The following is a 17,660-nucleotide window of genomic DNA, read 5'->3' as shown; positions in this document are numbered from 1 at the left end:
ATACAGTGTGACCAAGTTGTCAAGCACTTTCCAAGTGATGCTAAAATCAGGAGGAAAAACGCATGTACAATCCGCATGTGGAAATGCATGTGAAGAACGCTTCACATCCACATGTCCCTGGCAGGAAAAACACATGTACAATCCGCATGTACAATCCACATGTACAATCCGCATGTGGAAATGCATGTGAAGAACGCTTCACATCCACATGTCCCTGGCAGGAAAAACACATGTACAATCCGCATGTACAATCCACATGTACAATCCGCATGTGGAAATGCATGTGAAGAACGCTTCACATCCACATGTCCCTGGCAGGAAAAACACATGTACAATCCGCATGTACAATCCGCATGTACAATCCGCATGTGGAAATGCATGTGAAGAACGCTTCACATCCACATGTCCCTGGCAAGAAAAACGCCATGTCCAATCCGCATGTCCAATCCGCATGCGTTTTTTTTCTGCCAGGGAGATGCAGAAACGCTCAGGAAAAAATCTGGAGCATTTCTGCATCGTGGGCACATAGCCTTATAGTATTTCAATAGGTAAGAAGTAAATATTAGCAACAAGTCAGAGTACAAGATATATAATGAGAGGGCCATACTCAAAATGTAGGACTGTAGATCAAGATTAAAGCACCATAACATGAAAACTCAAATAAAAATAAGTGAAAAAATACCGAAGCAAGACAATTTTTTTATTGTTAAAAATTAACAAGATTATTAGAAAAATTCTTTTACATGTAAAAACATTTAAGTATACAAGTTAGCCAATAGGTGGCTCCAAATAGCAACATTAGGGAGGAAAACTGAATACCCAACAATCATAAAAGCACGTATACAGAATAATGCAGCAATAACGTATTGCCCATTAAGGTCTATATAATCATCTACACCACACGGGTCTCAAACACGCGGCCCGCAAGCACTGTAGACCCCTTTACGATTGCGGCCCAATCCAGGAGCCAACGACATTAGCAATTTATTTCAGTTGAATGTGCATCCTTAAATGCACATTAAATTGAATTGTATTAGCTGCGCAGAGACAAGTTCTCTGCACTGTAATAGCAAAGCCCGCCGGCGGCCAATTAGAGGCCAGCAGCTGACATCAACGTGTCGTTCCATGACAGTGATGTCATCCGCCGCCGTATTGGCACGCCTAAGTCCACTGCTGGCCTCTGATTGGCCGGCGGGTGGCATTGGTATTGCTGTGCAGAGAGCTTTGGACATTACTATAAGAAGGGGACCTGGATGGGACATAACTATAAGGCTACAGTCACACCATCATTATTTGGTCAGTATTTTACCTCAGTATCTGTACGCCAAAACCAGGAGTAAAACAATCAGAGCAAAAGTGTCAGAAAAAATATTAAGAATTTCTCTCTCCCAGACCCCTCTTCTTCTCCCCCTCCCCATAATATTTGTCAGGCGAGAAGAGCTGACAATCTACCTTCTGCTCCTATGCAAATTAACACACACAGCAGTAGTGACTTGTAAGCAAATGCTAGCCCAAAAGGTGCTACCAAACCCAAATAACACAGGCTTGTGATAAATTTACAGCTAGCTCAGAAGGTTGTATTCCCAGAGCTTGAAAGGGAATTTAACATAGGTCTGTAGCCGGGCCGGAGCAGACGCAGAGTATGGAATAACTAAAGTTCCATACATCCGATAATAATGGGGCCCATATTTTTATTGACAGGGTCAGCTAAGGAACAATATTTTTATTTTTTTCGTAGCCGTAAACCACTCCGGGGAGCTGTGGCGCAAAGGTAACAAAATAACAGACAGCAGCTATATTGTATGTGGTCTCTGGAGAAAGGTAAATTCATAACGGAAAACATGGTATCATTTTTGGGCAGCTGCTTTCAACCAGCGAAAAATTATCCCAGAAGTGGAGATTCTAATAAAATTATTAAGGTTAGAGACCAGCCCATGTGAGGTCAGCACAGGGGGTGGGGGAAGGTCTCTCCATTCAGCATAAAAGAATCCACTAAGGATGGATCAGTATTCATTGCCGGGAGTATATATTTATTATAGCAAAGGATCCTGTTAACGGTCTAATCAAGTGGAGTGTCTCTGTCACGCCAGGTGTGAATGCAATACAGGGGGAAAGGTAAAGGGAGCCCAGACACTAGGGAAAGGAGAAGTGGTGACCTCCTAAACTGGACTAGCGTCACCCTGTCTTCCCCTACCGTCGCTATACAGCCTCAGCAGCTGTCGTCGATCACATGCCTCGCCCTACTATTACTGGCGTAAGGCTACAACTGGGGGTGGAAGGAGATGAGCACTAGTCAACCTCAGTTAGTAATCTAAAGACAAAAGGGGAAGACAACAGTGGAATTACAACTTCGCTTTAGAAGAAACTCCAACAAGGCACACGGCCTCAAGACTCCAAAGATGATGTAGTGCTACTTCAGCCAAGCTCCAAGTTGAAATGAGTATAACCGACGACGCCCACCTAGACACATCAGGTATATATACACCCAGACTAAAGGGAGGTAGTCGCTGGGTCCTAAGACAACCTCCTATCTAGGAAGATGTCTGCAAAGCCAAACGTGGAGATCTCCTACAGGCCACTGCAGGGCGACTGTCTGTCACCTCCAACAAACCGTGACATTCTCCCCTCCAGCTATATTGAATCGTCTCTGCGATCGTATAGTAAGATTCTGCTTTAATCCTCATTATTTTGTGTAACTGCATCTGTATTGTATAGTCTCTTTTTGTAAAATCTTTGTATATTTTTCATAATACTGCCTCTGTTTTGGATTAAATATAAAATCAAATAGTCTTGTTTCTATTACTCTGTAGTCATTCCCTCCCCCGAAGCCATATACGCTGCCAAAACACAGGCGTCCGATTATATTTCAAACTGGCCAGTGGTGGCAGCGAATAATATTAATTTGGCTATCATGAAGCTGGCAGTAACCGTATGGGGGCGTATGTACATATTCCATGCGTGGAATCCAGAGGTGTGACGCCATATGCTTTCTGTTCGCTTGCCGATCGCTACGTAGTGAGCAATCAGGATCGTGTGCTCACGAATCCCTGCTCAATACTGTGAATTCTTGACAAAGTAACGGCAGTGGCGAGATATTGTGTGATATCCCCGGTGTTGTCTCTGACAAAAAGTTTAATAAAAATAGTGCACCACTTCTGCATTTTTGACCCACTCCTAGTTTAACTTACAAATACTGAAGAGAACCAGAATGGGACATTACTATAAAAAGGGGACCAGGATGGGGCATTACTATAAGAAGAGGACCAGGATGGGGCGTTACTACAAGATGAGAACCAGGATGGGGCACATTATTACAAGAGGTTTGCTAGTTTACTATATGGTGCAAATTGTAAGACAATATTACCGTATGTGGCCAATCGAAGATAATAAAATAGTAAAAAAAAGGCACGTTTCTTAATGCCACGTCCATAATGACCCAAGCTATAAAACTGTACTATAACCCATACGATGAATGCCTTTTAAAAAAAATAGACAAGCTAAATGTTCAAAAAAGATCAAAAAGTAAAAGTAGAAAAAGTAATTGTATCACTAAAAAGGTCACTTTGTCGAGCAAAGAATGTAGCCCGCCCCCCCCCAATGCAAATTTTTTTTCTATGTGCGACCCATATACCCAGCCGACTTTGAGACCCTTGATCTATACTAACCTATGTGGCACATAATACTGGAAGCACATATAAACAGATATATCTTACAGGGCACATAATACTGGGAGCACATGTAAAGAATCATGCAGTAATCAAATATAGCCTAATGAAGTGTATAAAAAAGCATGTCTGATGTCCTATGCGACAATTGTGTAAAACCTAAAAGGATGTGTGTGAAATCACATATAGTATCCCATATAATAATAAAGTATAACATTTACTAATAGAGGATGTACAGGGATGCCTTAAATGCCAATAGTGCCTATATAAGAGGACTCGTGTAACAAAAACCCCCATCACTGGTTTGGCAATGTATAAGGATGAGCTGAAATATCAAATTAAACCTTGCTGTAAATGGTGCCGGGTCCCGGAGGCAATACATTATTGGTGTAAGATTCTCTATACGTGCTTTCATGAGTACTAGGTATTGAATTTTCCTTCCTAATGCTGCAATTTGGTGCCAACTATTGGCTAACTTGCATACTTACATATTTTTATATAGATAAAAGATTTTTTCTAAGAACATTGTTAATTTTTAACAATAAAAAATTTTTGCACTTATTATTATTTGAGTTTTTTTTTTTTATTTCAACAGATTAGTATTTTATTAATTGTATAATTACTTGTTAGTTTCTCCACTCAGGTAACACAACAGGTGCATAGACCAAAGTAAAGGCCCACTGTAAGTCACAAACGCAGTGAGGAAAATAGCTGGCATCTCAACATAATTCTCAAGGCCAACAAAACCAGCTGAGACATCCACTGTACTTATGGTGTTGGAGTTTCCCTGAAAAAATAAGGAACAAATAACAAGACTTAGTGATACCAGGATATATCCAAACCAACTGTAAGAATCACGTCTCAAATGAAAGCTTCACTGCATTATTGGCTTTATATTCAACACAAGTATAAATAAGGTAGTATGATATTATTACAGTATGTAGTCAACTTTTGGCCCTTTTTGCCTCCTCCACAAAAATTAATTACATCACAGAGATACTTTCTGCAAAAGGTGCTCAGGGGCATCCAAGTATTTTATGCACAGAATTCTTCTAGGCAGTCACAAATTCATAACTGCACAAAACATTAGCATTTTACACTTTCCTAAAAATGCTCAGGGTGCATCAAGGTGGGGTGTGGTCTACAATGGCCCAACAGATTCACTATTATTAGACCAACAACATACTGAGCATAAAGATAAAATTATATAATATATATATATATATATATATATATATATATATATATATATATATATATATATATATATATGTACTGCTCAAAAAAAGAAAGGGAACACAAACAATAGAATATAACTCCAAGTAAATCAAACTTCTGTGAAATCAAACTGTCCACTTAGGAAGCAACACTGATTGACAATCAATTTCACATGCTGTTGTGCAAATGGACTAGACAATAGATGGAAATCATTGGCAATTATCAAGACACCCTCAATAAAGAAGTGGTTCTGCAGGTGGGGACCACAGACCACATCTCAGTACCAATGCTTTCTGGCTGATGGGTCACTTTTGAATGTTGGTTGTACTTTCACACTCGTGGTAGCATGAGACGGACTCTACAACCCACAGAAGTTGCTCAGGTAGTGCAGCTCATCCAGGATGGCACATCAATGCGAGCTGTGCCAAGAAGATTTGTTGTGTCTGCCAGCGTAGTGTCCAGAGGCTGGAGGCGCTACCAGGAGACAGGCCAGTACACCAGGAGACGTGGAGGGCAACAACCCAGCAGCAGGACCGCTACCTCCGCCTTTGTGCAAGGAAGAACAGGAGCACTGCCAGAGCCCTGCAAAATGACCTCCAGCAGGACACAAATGTGCGTGCGTCTGCACAAACGGTTAGAAACCGACTATGAGGGTGGTACGAGGGCCCGACATCCACAGATGGGGGTTGTGCTCACAGCCCAACACCGTGCAGGACGCTTGGCATTTGCCACAGAACACCAGGATTGGCAAAGTCACCACTGGCACCCTCTGCTCTTCACAGACGAAAGCAGGTTCACACTGAGCACATGTGACAGACGTGACAGAGTCTGGAGACGCCGTGGAGAGCGATCTGCTGCCTGCAACATCCTTCAGCATGACCGCTTTGGCAGTGGGTCAGTAATGGTGTGGGGTGGCATTTCTTTGGAGGGCCGCACAGCCCTCCATGTGCTCGCCAGAGGTAGCCTGACGGCCATTAGGTACCGAGATGAGATCCTCAGGCCCCTTGTGAGACCATATGCTGGTGCGGTTGGCCCTGGGTTCCCCCTAATGCAGGACAATGCCAGAACTCATGTGGCTGGAGTGTGTCAGCAGTTCCTGCAAGATGAAGGCATTGAAGCTATGGACTGGCCTGCCCGTTCCCCAGACCTGAATCTGATTGAGCACATCTGGGACATCATGTCTCGCTCAATCCACCAACGTCACATTGCACCACAGACTGTCCAGGAGTTGGCGGACGCTTTAGTCCAGGTAAGGGAGGAGATCCCACAGGAGACCATCCACAACCTCATCAGGAGCATGACCAGGCATTGTAGTTAGGTCATACAGGCACGTGGAGGCCACACACAATACTGAGCCTCATTTTGACTTGTTTTAAGGACATTACATCAAAGTTGGATCAGCCTGTAGTGTGTTTTTCCACTTGAATTTTGGGGGTGACTCCAAATCCAGGCCTCCATTGGTTAATAAATTTGATTTCCATTGATGATTTTGTGTGATGTTGTTGTCAGCACATTCAACTTTGTACAGAACAAAGTATTCAATGAGAATATTTCATTCATTCAGATCTAGGATGTGGTATTTGAGTGTTCCCTTTATTTTTTTGAGCAGTGTATATACACATACACACACATACGGCTCAGGCAAAAATTAAGAGACCACTGAACAGTTTTCTATTGGAAAGCATGATAAGACTGGTGGAAAGCATGTCAAGACACATGAAAGCTGTGATTAAAAATCATGGTTAGTCCACCAAATATTGATTTCTAAACTGTTCCTGAGTTAAAACATGAGTAATTTGAGATCTGAAAGAACAGTTTCTTTTTTAGTATTTTGACGCTTTATTATTTGCTGCAAATAAATACAACATTTTTAGCTTTGAATTTCGGAGACATGTTGTCAGTAGTTTGTTATTTTAGTCTATAATGTACATTTTACTCAAAAATATACCTATAAAGAGAAAAATCAGAGAAAATGAAAATTTTGCAGTGGTCTCTTAATTTTTGCCAGAGCTGTATACAGTTGTGCTTAAAAGTTTACATACCGCGGCAGAATTTTTCCTTTCTTGGCCTTGCTTCAGAGAATATGAATGATAACAATAAAACTTTTTCTCCACTCATGGTAATTGCTTGGGTGAAGCCATTTATTGTCAAACTACTGTGTTTTCTCTTTTTAAATCTTAATGACAACCAAAAACATTGGCTGAGCTGCCGCCAGCTGAGCCAATGAGCGGCGCAGGATTCAAATCTCCCGCCAAGCCGCGCGGCACTGCTCATCGGCTTTGCGATAGTAGCATTTAGCGAGCAGGCAGAGGGACAGAAGCCCCTCTGCCTTTGAATCGGAGACCCTGCAACGTCATTGAGGGGTCCTTCTCATTGCCATGGTGACCCGATGTAGTCATGACAATATCTGGGTCACCAGGCACCAGTAAGTTAATTTGATCATGCGCAGTGCATGGTCAAACTAACTTGTGTCATTGCAGAACTGACAGTTATGAGGTACAAGCAGTGATCCAGCACTTCTATACCTTATAACTGCAATCAGACTGCTAAAAGTGTGAGAGGGACTAAGTAAAAAAGTGAAAAAAAAGTAAAAAAAGAAAAAGAAAAAAGGTGGTAAAAATATTTAAAAACAAATATATATATATAGATAGATAGGTGTATGTTTTTTTCTTGTTACCCATAAACAAATATGAAAGAAAAATAAAAATTACTAAAAGTACACATATTTGTTATCGCCACGTCCGGAACGACCTGACCTATAACACTGTCCCACTAGTAAACCCCTTTAGTGAACACCATAAAAAAAAAAAAAAATAATAAAGCACCGTTTTTGCTTCGTTTATCATATCACCTAACAAAAAGTGGAATAAAAATCGATCAAAATAACAAATGTAAATAAAAATGGTACCGCTGACAACGTCATCTTGTTCCGCAAAAAACAAGCCCTCACATGACTGTTGACCGAAATATGGAAAAATGATAGCTCTCAAAATATAGCGATGCAAAAACTAGTCTTTGCAAAAAAAAAAAAAAAAAAAAAAAGTTTTTGAGTGTTTGACAACTGCCAAACATATAAACCCGATATAAATCTGGTATCGCTGTAATCACACCGACCAAAAGAATAAATTCGTCTAATCACTTACACCACATGAGGAATGGCGTAAAAAATAAATAAAACCAATTCTTCACCTGCTGCTGATTTGTTTATTCTGCCTCCCAGAGATTGCAGTATGGCTCAGCTCACATCTATTCTGCACTGTGTGCTGAGCGCTTACAAAGGGATTTCCGTGTAAGGCTATGTGCGCACGATGAGTATTTGAAGCAGAAATTTCCTGAGCATTTCTGCATCTCCTTGGCAGGAAAAATGCATGCGTTTTTTGATGCGTGTTTGTACATCAATGAATGATTTTTGGAGCTAAATAAAGTTATTTGGTGGGACATTGCTTAAACCCTTGGCTTACTATCAGAACTGGGGTGAGTATATTGGTTCATTTAAATGATTGATTAAAGAATAAAGAATGTGTCTGTTGTATTTCAAATAAAGTGTTTACTCTGTGTCTGTGTGTTTATTTAACTCTTTACTTTAAGTTTGGTCATGAAAAGGTCTGATCGACACCTTGACATAACCAAACAAAAGAGCTGGGTGTCAGCTAGCCCCATTCACCCAATCTTCATTAGCATTTCTATTCATGTAATTTATGCGGCTCCTGTGAGCTATTATTTTTAGCCTGGGAAGGTGGCATTAGGCAAACATGGTCACTGGCCATAATTAACATCTCACAGCTGGTTAGTTAGCCTCTAGGTACCCCCAATCAGCAACAAGCAGCTCTTTGGACGCAGAATATTTTTGTTGCATCCAAACCGCTGTGTTCTAATGCCGCACATTTGTTGTCGGTACATGTGAAAACATCACATATAATGACACTTCAAATCGGTCAAAATCTGCAGCAGAGACTAGCGTGTACGCTACAGAAATTGACATGCAGCGGGTATGAATACGTGGCCACGATCAGGAGCTGATACAGGTTTGAAGCTGCGTGTTTGGACAGCGTCAAACCTGCAGCGTCCGGAGGTTACAGCATAGTGGATGGGATGTCTAGAAATCCCATGTACACTATGCGTGCACCAGAGGCTGTGAATCACACACGGACATGCAGAGCATTTTTCAGGACCGCAGCATGTCAAATTCTCTTGCGGAGTCGCTAGTCTCCGCAACAGAAATTTGACCACTATAAAGTATAGAATGCGGTAAATCCGCATGGTTCAGTGAACGCAACGTTTTGGACGCAGCAAAAAATATGCTTCCAAAGAGCTGCTACGTCCGGATCGTGGGCAGAGAGCCTAAAATATAAAAAAAAATAGGGTGGGCTCCCGCGTCACTTTTATAACCAGCAGAGGGAAAGCCGACCACTGGGGGCTATTAGTAGCCGGGGAAGGGGCCATTAGCCAACAATGCTCCCTGGCTATTAATATCAGGCCACAGCTGTTTGTTTAGCCTTTACTGGCTAGATTACAGGGGGATGACATGGGATCCCCCTATAAAATCTAACAAGCAAAAGGCTAAACTAGACAGCTGCATGCTGATATTAATAGCCAGGGAAGGGGCCATGAATACTAGCCCCCTTCGCGGCTATTAATATCACCCTTCAGCAGTCCCAGAAATGGCGCATTTATAAGATGCGCCAAATATGGCGCTTAGGCTGTGTGCCCACGATGCGTTTTTTAAGCGTTTCCGCAGCAGCAAAAACGCTGCAGAAAAGCTTAAAAAAACGCAAGGTAGAAGGCCTGCCATGTTCCCCAATGATAATCCGCATGTGCTGTGCACATGTTGCGGAAATTTCCACTGCGGATTATCATTGCGTAAAAAAAAGCAGCACTACCAATTATTCTGCGGAAGTGCTGCGTTTTCGCCGCCATTGACTTGCATTAGAACGCATGGAATCCGCATCACTGTATATGTAGATGCGCATTCCATGCGTTCTAATGTGCGGATGGTACCCAGGTCTAGAGAAGGAGACTCTCCTTCGGACCTGGGTACCATAGAAAACTGTAAAAAAAAAAGGAATAATATAAAAAATAAATATATACTTACCTTCTGGCGGCCCCCGATGCGCTCCTCCTCTCATGCCGGCAGTTCGCGATGGACTGAAAGACCTGCGCTGACATCATAGTCATGTGACGGGTCACGCGACGCTGACGTCGGCAGGTCCTTCAGTGTAACGCGATCAGCCGGCAGCCGGGACGGTGAAGCAAGACTGCGGGGGCCATCGGAAGGCAAGTATAGATTTATTTTTTAACATTCTTTACCGTCACACTATATAAATTCATGCTGTTTGCATGGATTTACAGTTATATGAAAAAGTTTGGGCACCCCTATTAATCTTCAGCTTAATGTTTTATAAAAATTGGTGTTTTTGCAACAGCTATTTCAGTTTGATATATGCAATAACTGTTGGACACAGTAATGTTTCTGCCTTGAAATGAGCTTTATTGTACTAACAGAAAATGTGCAATCTGCATTCAAACAAAATTTGACAGGTGCATAAGTATGGGCACCCTTATCATTTTCTTGTTTTAAATACTCCTACCTACTTTTTACTGACTTACTAAAGCACTTTTTTTGGTTTTGTAACCTCATTGAGCTTTGAACTTCATAGCATGGTGTATGCAATCATGAGAAAAGCTACTTAAAGTGGCCACTTGCAAGTTGTTCTCCTGTTTGAATCTCCTCTGAAGAGTGGCATCATGGGCTCCTCAAAACAACTGTCAAATGATCTGAAAACAAAGATTATTCAACATAGTTGTTCAGGGGAAGGATACAAAAAGCTGTCTCAGAGATTTAACCTGTCAGTTTCCACTGTGAGGAACATAGTAAGGAAATGGAAGAACACAGGGACAGTTCTTGTTAAGGCCAGAAGTGGCAGGCCAAGAAAAACATCAGAAAGGCAGAAGAAGAATGGTGAGATCAGTCAAGGACAATCCTCAGACCACCTCCAGAGAGCTGCAGCATCAACTTGCTGCAGATGGTGTCACTGTGCATCGGTCAACTATACAACGCACTTTGCACAAGGAGAAGCTGTATGGGAGAGTGATGCGAAAGAAGCCGTTTCTGCAAGCACGCCACAAACAGAGTCGGCTGAGGTATGCAAAAGCACATTTGGAGAAGCCAATTTCTTTTTGGAAGAAGGTCCTGTGGACTGATGAAACCAAGATTGAGTTGTTTGGTCATACAAAAAGGCGTTATGCATGGCGGTAAAAAAACACAGCATTCCAAGAAAAACACTTGCTATCCACAGTAAAATTTAGTGGAGGTTCCATCATGCTTTGGGGCTGAGTGGCCAATGCCGGCACCGGGAATCTTGTTAAAGTTGAGGGACGCATGGATTCCACTCAGTATCAGCAGATTCAAGAATCAGTGATAAACTTGAAGTTACGCAGGGGATGGATCTTTCAGCAAGACAATGATCCAAAACACCGCTCCAAATCTACTCAGGCATTCATGCAGAGGAACAATTACAATGTTCTGGAATGGCCATCTGTCACACTGTCACAGAATACTGGAGGTAGGGGGCCTAAGCTGACCCTAAGCTGGGGCCCTGACTAATCCCTCATCCTGGAGGTACTGTTAAAGGTACAGAGGTCCAGGCCGCCAGCGTAACCCCTACCTCCTGAGGATCCCTGCACCACAGTAATCTAGTCCTGAGAAGGACCCCGATCACAACAATTGGGAACCAGCAATAATATGCCCACACACAGTATTTAGACGAACGAGACAGTACAAGGGAAAAACCAAAACCACCTTGCATACAACTTCAACACAACTACAACAGAGGGAACACCAACGGGAAAGGAGATAAATGATAAAGCGAGGAAAGGGATATGACACTTCCAAATACACTTATCTCAGCAACTCCAAACACCACGATCCGCTCTGTAAGTCTGAATGAAAAGCTTTCACCGACACCTCACAAACAGACCTGCAGGAATATAAAGGAGTCTCACTAACGAAGCATTGATTGCAGCTGGGCGAGGCTGGACCTCAGCTAGCCCAGAGAGAGAGAGAATTAACTCCTTCACTGCCGAAAAAACACAAAGCACCAACAAGTCAGCTGCGAGAAGTCAGGCTGTGTACTCGTGACGATCTTCGTGGCAACACACCCGTGACAGTACCCCCCCTTCTACGAGGGGCCTCCGGACCCTCAGGGCCAGGTTTATCCGGGTGAGTCGTGTGGAAGGCCCGAACTAATCGGTCTGCGTTAATATCCGACGCAGGAACCCACATCCTCTCCTCAGGACCATACCCCTTCCAATGAACCAAGTACTGAAGGGACCGGCGATTAAAGCGTGAATCAATGACCCTCGATACCTGGAACTCCAAGTTACCATTGACAACCACAGGAGGGGGAGGTAAAGGTGACGGTACCACCGGCGCCACATACCTCTTAAGCAATGATCTGTGAAACACGTTGTGAATTTTAAACGTAGGGGGGAGGTCAAGACGGAATGCCACCGGATTAATAACAGAACTGATTCTGTACGGCCCGATGAACCTGGGACCCAGTTTCCAGGAGGGAACCTTAAGTTTTATATTCCTGGTAGACAACCATACCCGATCGTTCACACTTAGGTCCGGACCAGACACTCTCCTCCTATCAGCCATACGTTTGTATCGGTTCCCCATAGTATTCAGATTCTTCAGCACCCCTTTCCATACTGAAGCGAGAGATGAGGAAAATCGTTCCTCCTCCGGAACCCCCGAAGAGCCCCCCCCTACTGAAAGTACAAAACTGGGGGTGAAAACCATATGCCCCAAAAAACGGGGACTTACCAGTGGACTCGCTTCGCCTATTATTGAGAGCAAACTCTGCCAGAGGTAGGAAAGAAGCCCAGTCCTCCTGGTTCTCTGACACAAAACACCGAAGATATGTCTCCAAGCTCTGGTTCATACGTTCCGTCTGACCATTGGTCTGAGGATGAAAAGCCGACGAGAATGACAAATGCATCCCCCGCCGTGCACAAAACGCCTTCCAGAACTTGGACACAAACTGAGACCCCCGATCAGACACCACCTCGGAGGGTACCCCGTGAAGCCTCACAATCTCCCCAATGAACACCTGCGCAAGAGTTTTAGCATTAGGGAGGGCCGGAAGAGCGATAAAATGTGCCATCTTGCTGAACCTGTCCACTACAACGAGTATGACCGTTTTACCCGAAGACGGAGGGAGGTCCGTAATAAAGTCCATAGACAGATGAGTCCAAGGACGCTCCGGGATCTTCAAAGGTAAGAGGGCCCCAGAAGGACGGGTATGTGAGGTCTTAGAGCGCGCACAAACCCCACAGGACGCGACAAAAGTTACCACCTCTTTATGTAAGTTAGGCCACCAAAACCGACGCGAGAGGAGATCCACAGTTGCTTTACTCCCCGGGTGTCCTGCAAAAACTGAGTTATGGTGTGCCTCGATCACCTTTTGTCGCAACTGATCTGGAACGAACAGTCTCCCCGGAGGTCCAACAGGGGCGTCCCCCTGAGCCTCCAATATCTCCTCCTCCAGCTCAGAGCATACTGCCGAAACCACCACCCCCTCCTGAAGAATAGGAATCGGGTCGTCCGTATTCCCGGCCCCAGGGAAACTACGAGATAAGGCATCCACCTTTACATTTTTAGACCCAGGACGATATGTAACGACGAAATTAAACCTGGTAAAAAACAATGACCACCTAGCTTGTCTGGGATTCAGACGTTTAGCGGACTCCAGATATAGCAGGTTCTTGTGATCGGTGATGACGGTGACCGGATGAACTGCCCCCTCCAAAAAATGGCGCCACTCCTCAAAAGCTAACTTAATGGCCAGGAGTTCCCTATTGCCGACATCGTAATTCCTCTCAGCGGACGACAATTTTTTAGAGAAAAAGGCGCACGGATGCCACTTACCAGGGGACGAACCCTGTGACAATACTGCTCCCACCCCTACCTCGGAAGCGTCTACCTCTACAAAGAATGGCTGAGACGCATCAGGTTGAATGAGTATGGGTGCCGAGGCAAAACATTTTTTCAAGGAGGAGAATGCTTGACAAGCCTTGTCAGACCACCTAGAAAAATCCGTCCCCTTTTTAGTCATGTCTGTGAGAGGCTTAACCATGGACGAGAAATTACGAATGAACTTCCGGTAATAATTAGCAAACCCCAGGAAACGTTGAAGTGCCTTAAGATTCTCCGGCCGATCCCACTCAAGAACTGCCCGCACTTTCCCAGGGTCCATACGAAAACCGGACGCAGAAACCAGGAAGCCTAAAAACTGGAGTTCCTGTACGGCGAACACACACCTTTCCCACTTGGCATACAGTTTATTATCCCGCAAGATCTGTAACACCTGTCTAACGTGCTCCTGATGAGACACCAGATCCGGCGAGTAAATTAAGATATCATCCAGATATATGACAACAAACTGTCCCACCAGGTGGCGAAAAATATCATTAACAAAGTGTTGAAACACCGCTGGGGCATTAGTCAGACCGAATGGCATGACAAGGTTCTCATAATGCCCCTCCGGAGTGACCAGGGGAACCACCATATGAGGGGACCTTGTAAGAGGTGGAGACATTACAGGGGGTAGAGTTATCCCGCACCTCTCCCGAAGCCGTCTGTCAACGCGAATAGCAAGGGCCATAGCGGCTTCCAGTGACGCGGGAGAGTCATACTGTGCCAACACATCCTGTAATTTGTCGGATAAACCATGACAAAACTGGCTCCTAAGAGCCGGGTCATTCCACTGGGTGTCCGTGGCCCACCTACGGAACTCCGAACAGAATTCCTCCGCCGGACGATCTCCCTGCTGAATCCTACGTAACTTAGACTCAGCAAGGGAGATCCGATCTGGGTCATCATATACGAGTCCCAAAGCAGCGAAAAACCTATCCACTGACTGGAGAACCGGGGAGCTTGGGGGAAGAGAGAACGCCCAAGATTGTGGGTCCCCTTGTAGGAGCGAGATGACAATTCCCACCCTTTGTTCTTCACTGCCTGATGACCGAGGCCGCAGCCGAAAGTACAATTTGCATGCCTCCCGGAAAACAAAAAACTTGTCCCGCCCCCCAGTGAACCTGTCAGGGAGAGCTACTTTAGGTTCTGGTCCGGCTTGCTCCAGAGGATGCAAAACCTTGGACCTAACGTCCGCCAGCCCCATGGACAAACTCTGCAACTGCCGAGCTAGACCGGCTACTGGATCCATGGTAGCTGGAGAAAAACTAAGTGGGTCGGTGAAAATGTCACACTGTCACAGAATACTGGAGGTAGGGGGCCTAAGCTGACCCTAAGCTGGGGCCCTGACTAATCCCTCATCCTGGAGGTACTGTTAAAGGTACAGAGGTCCAGGCCGCCAGCGTAACCCCTACCTCCTGAGGATCCCTGCACCACAGTAATCTAGTCCTGAGAAGGACCCCGATCACAACAATTGGGAACCAGCAATAATATGCCCACACACAGTATTTAGACGAACGAGACAGTACAAGGGAAAAACCAAAACCACCTTGCATACAACTTCAACACAACTACAACAGAGGGAACACCAACGGGAAAGGAGATAAATGATAAAGCGAGGAAAGGGAAATGACACTTCCAAATACACTTATCTCAGCAACTCCAAACACCACGATCCGCTCTGTAAGTCTGAATGAAAAGCTTTCACCGACACCTCACAAACAGACCTGCAGGAATATAAAGGAGTCTCACTAACGAAGCATTGATTGCAGCTGGGCGAGGCTGGACCTCAGCTAGCCCAGAGAGAGAGAGAATTAACTCCTTCACTGCCGAAAAAACACAAAGCACCAACAAGTCAGCTGCGAGAAGTCAGGCTGTGTACTCGTGACGATCTTCGTGGCAACACACCCGTGACACCATCCCAGTCCCCAGACCTGAATATCATTGAACATCTGTGGGATCATTTGAAGAGGGCTGTCCATGCTCGGCGACCATCAAACTTAACTGAACTGGAATTGTTTTGTAAAGAGGAATGGTCAAAAATACCTTCATCCAGGATCCAGGAACTCATTAAAAGCTACATGAAGTGACTAGAGGCTGTTATTTTTGCAAAAGGAGGATCTACTAAATATTAATGTCACTTTTCTGGTGAGGTGCCCATACTTATGCACCTGTCAAATTTTGTTTGAATGCAGATTGCACATTTTCTGTTAGTACAATAAACCTCATTTCAAGGCAGAAACATTACTGTGTCCAATAGTTATTACATATATCAAACTGAAATAGCTGTTGCAAAAACACCAATTTTTATAAAACATTAAGCTTAAGATTAATAGGGGTGCCCAAACTTTTTCATATAACTGTATATAGTGTGACCAAGTTGTCAAGCACTTTCCAAGTGATGCTAAAATCGCTTGGAAAGCGCTTGTCAACCCACATGCGGAAATGCATGTGAAGAACGCTTCACATCCGCATGTCCCTTTCAGGAAAAAAGCATGTACAATCCGCATGCGTTTTTTTCCTGCCAGGGAGATGCAGAAACGCTCAGGAAAAATCTGGAGCATTTCTGCATCGTGGGCACATAACCTTAGCCTCGCTCTTCCCACTGCCCTGTAGCGGTGGCGAGTGAGGTTGGGGTTCACGTTAGTTTTGTATTGGCGGCTGACGTGTAGCGCAGGTTAGTAATGGAGGTCGTCTATAAGACGCCCCCATTACTAACCGCGTAGTAAAGTGGTCGGCGGTTTTTCAATAAAACACACGGCCAGAATAAAGTTTTTAAATGAAATTTAAAAAAAAGTAGAACCGTGTGTGTTTTATTACCCTCCGTCCGCAAAGCCCTCGATCTCCTGAAAAAAATGTAAAATAACAAACAACCATATTCTTCACCTGTCCGCCGTCAATGACGCAGTCCACGATTACGCGGAGTGTCCCACGACGATATGTGTCACTTCTACAGCAGTGACATCAGCCATCACTGATGTCACTGCTGTAGAAGACAGCAATGTACACTTACAGGGGTGTAAAATCACCCCGTCAGTGTACACTGCTGCAGGAGGTGACTGGGGTTCATCAGCTGAAGATCAGCTGAGTGGTGACGTCAGTATCAGCTGAGCGGTCACGTGACCGCTCAGCGGATGGTCACGTGACCGCTCAGCGGATGGTCACGTGACCGCTCAGCGGATGGTCACGTGACCGCTCAGCGGATGGTCACGTGACCGCTCAGCGGATGGTCACGTGACCGCTCAGCGGGTGATCCTCTCGTTACTGCTCACTACTGCCCCTTGAGAAAGCGGCTGTGCATGCTGCTAAACGCGCGTCGGTGTTCATCACCGTGCCCCTTGTGCTGCCTCTTCCGCCCACGGCCCACAGCCACTTACTATCAGTAAGATCATCATAGGATTAACTAGCTTGTTCATATGTAAATTGCTGATGGATGCTCCAGATATACTTATACTGGTACTTGTTATATGATGGTGATTGTTCATATGCCCTACCTCTGCTGCACTTTATAGTTCCATTTTCTGCAGCTCATTTTGATATTTCTTATTAGGGTCCCATCTTCTTGGGCTGTGGAGGATTTGGCTGCACTTTGTTGCCGTCAGTTGCTAGTGTTCGCTTGTCTATATGAAATCTTTTGTATTTAATAATAAATATGTATGTTTTAGCCATTATAACTCCGGTGTCTCCTTTCATATAATGTTTGCTAGGAGTTGGTTTCATTTGGTGCTTGTGGGAAGGAATTGCTCCCACTCCCACTATAGCATTAAGATTTGGGCTATTCTGCTAACGGAGTTTACAGT

The 17,660-nt window shown here is 44.4% G+C and overlaps 1 protein-coding gene across 2 annotated transcripts in view; it reads right to left on the bottom strand.

Moving 5' to 3' along the window:
- PIGG (phosphatidylinositol glycan anchor biosynthesis class G (EMM blood group)) overlaps window positions 1–17,660 on the bottom strand; it is a 287,774-nt gene that overhangs the window by 4,135 nt on the left and 265,979 nt on the right. For both annotated transcript variants that reach the window (XM_073684905.1, XM_073684914.1), the window contains exon 12: window positions 4,289–4,452. In XM_073684905.1, the coding sequence (XP_073541006.1) occupies window positions 4,289–4,452 (164 nt within the window). The remainder of the gene's footprint in view (window positions 1–4,288; window positions 4,453–17,660) is intronic.

The sequence above is a fragment of the Phyllobates terribilis genome, unplaced genomic scaffold (assembly GCF_046119375.1).
Source record: "Phyllobates terribilis strain yellow unplaced genomic scaffold, ASM4611937v1 Scaffold_1__5_contigs__length_1240528914, whole genome shotgun sequence".
NCBI lineage: Eukaryota > Metazoa > Chordata > Amphibia > Anura > Dendrobatidae > Phyllobates > Phyllobates terribilis.
Note: the sequence above shows the minus strand (reverse complement) of the source record. Positions and strands in the feature narration are given on the sequence as shown.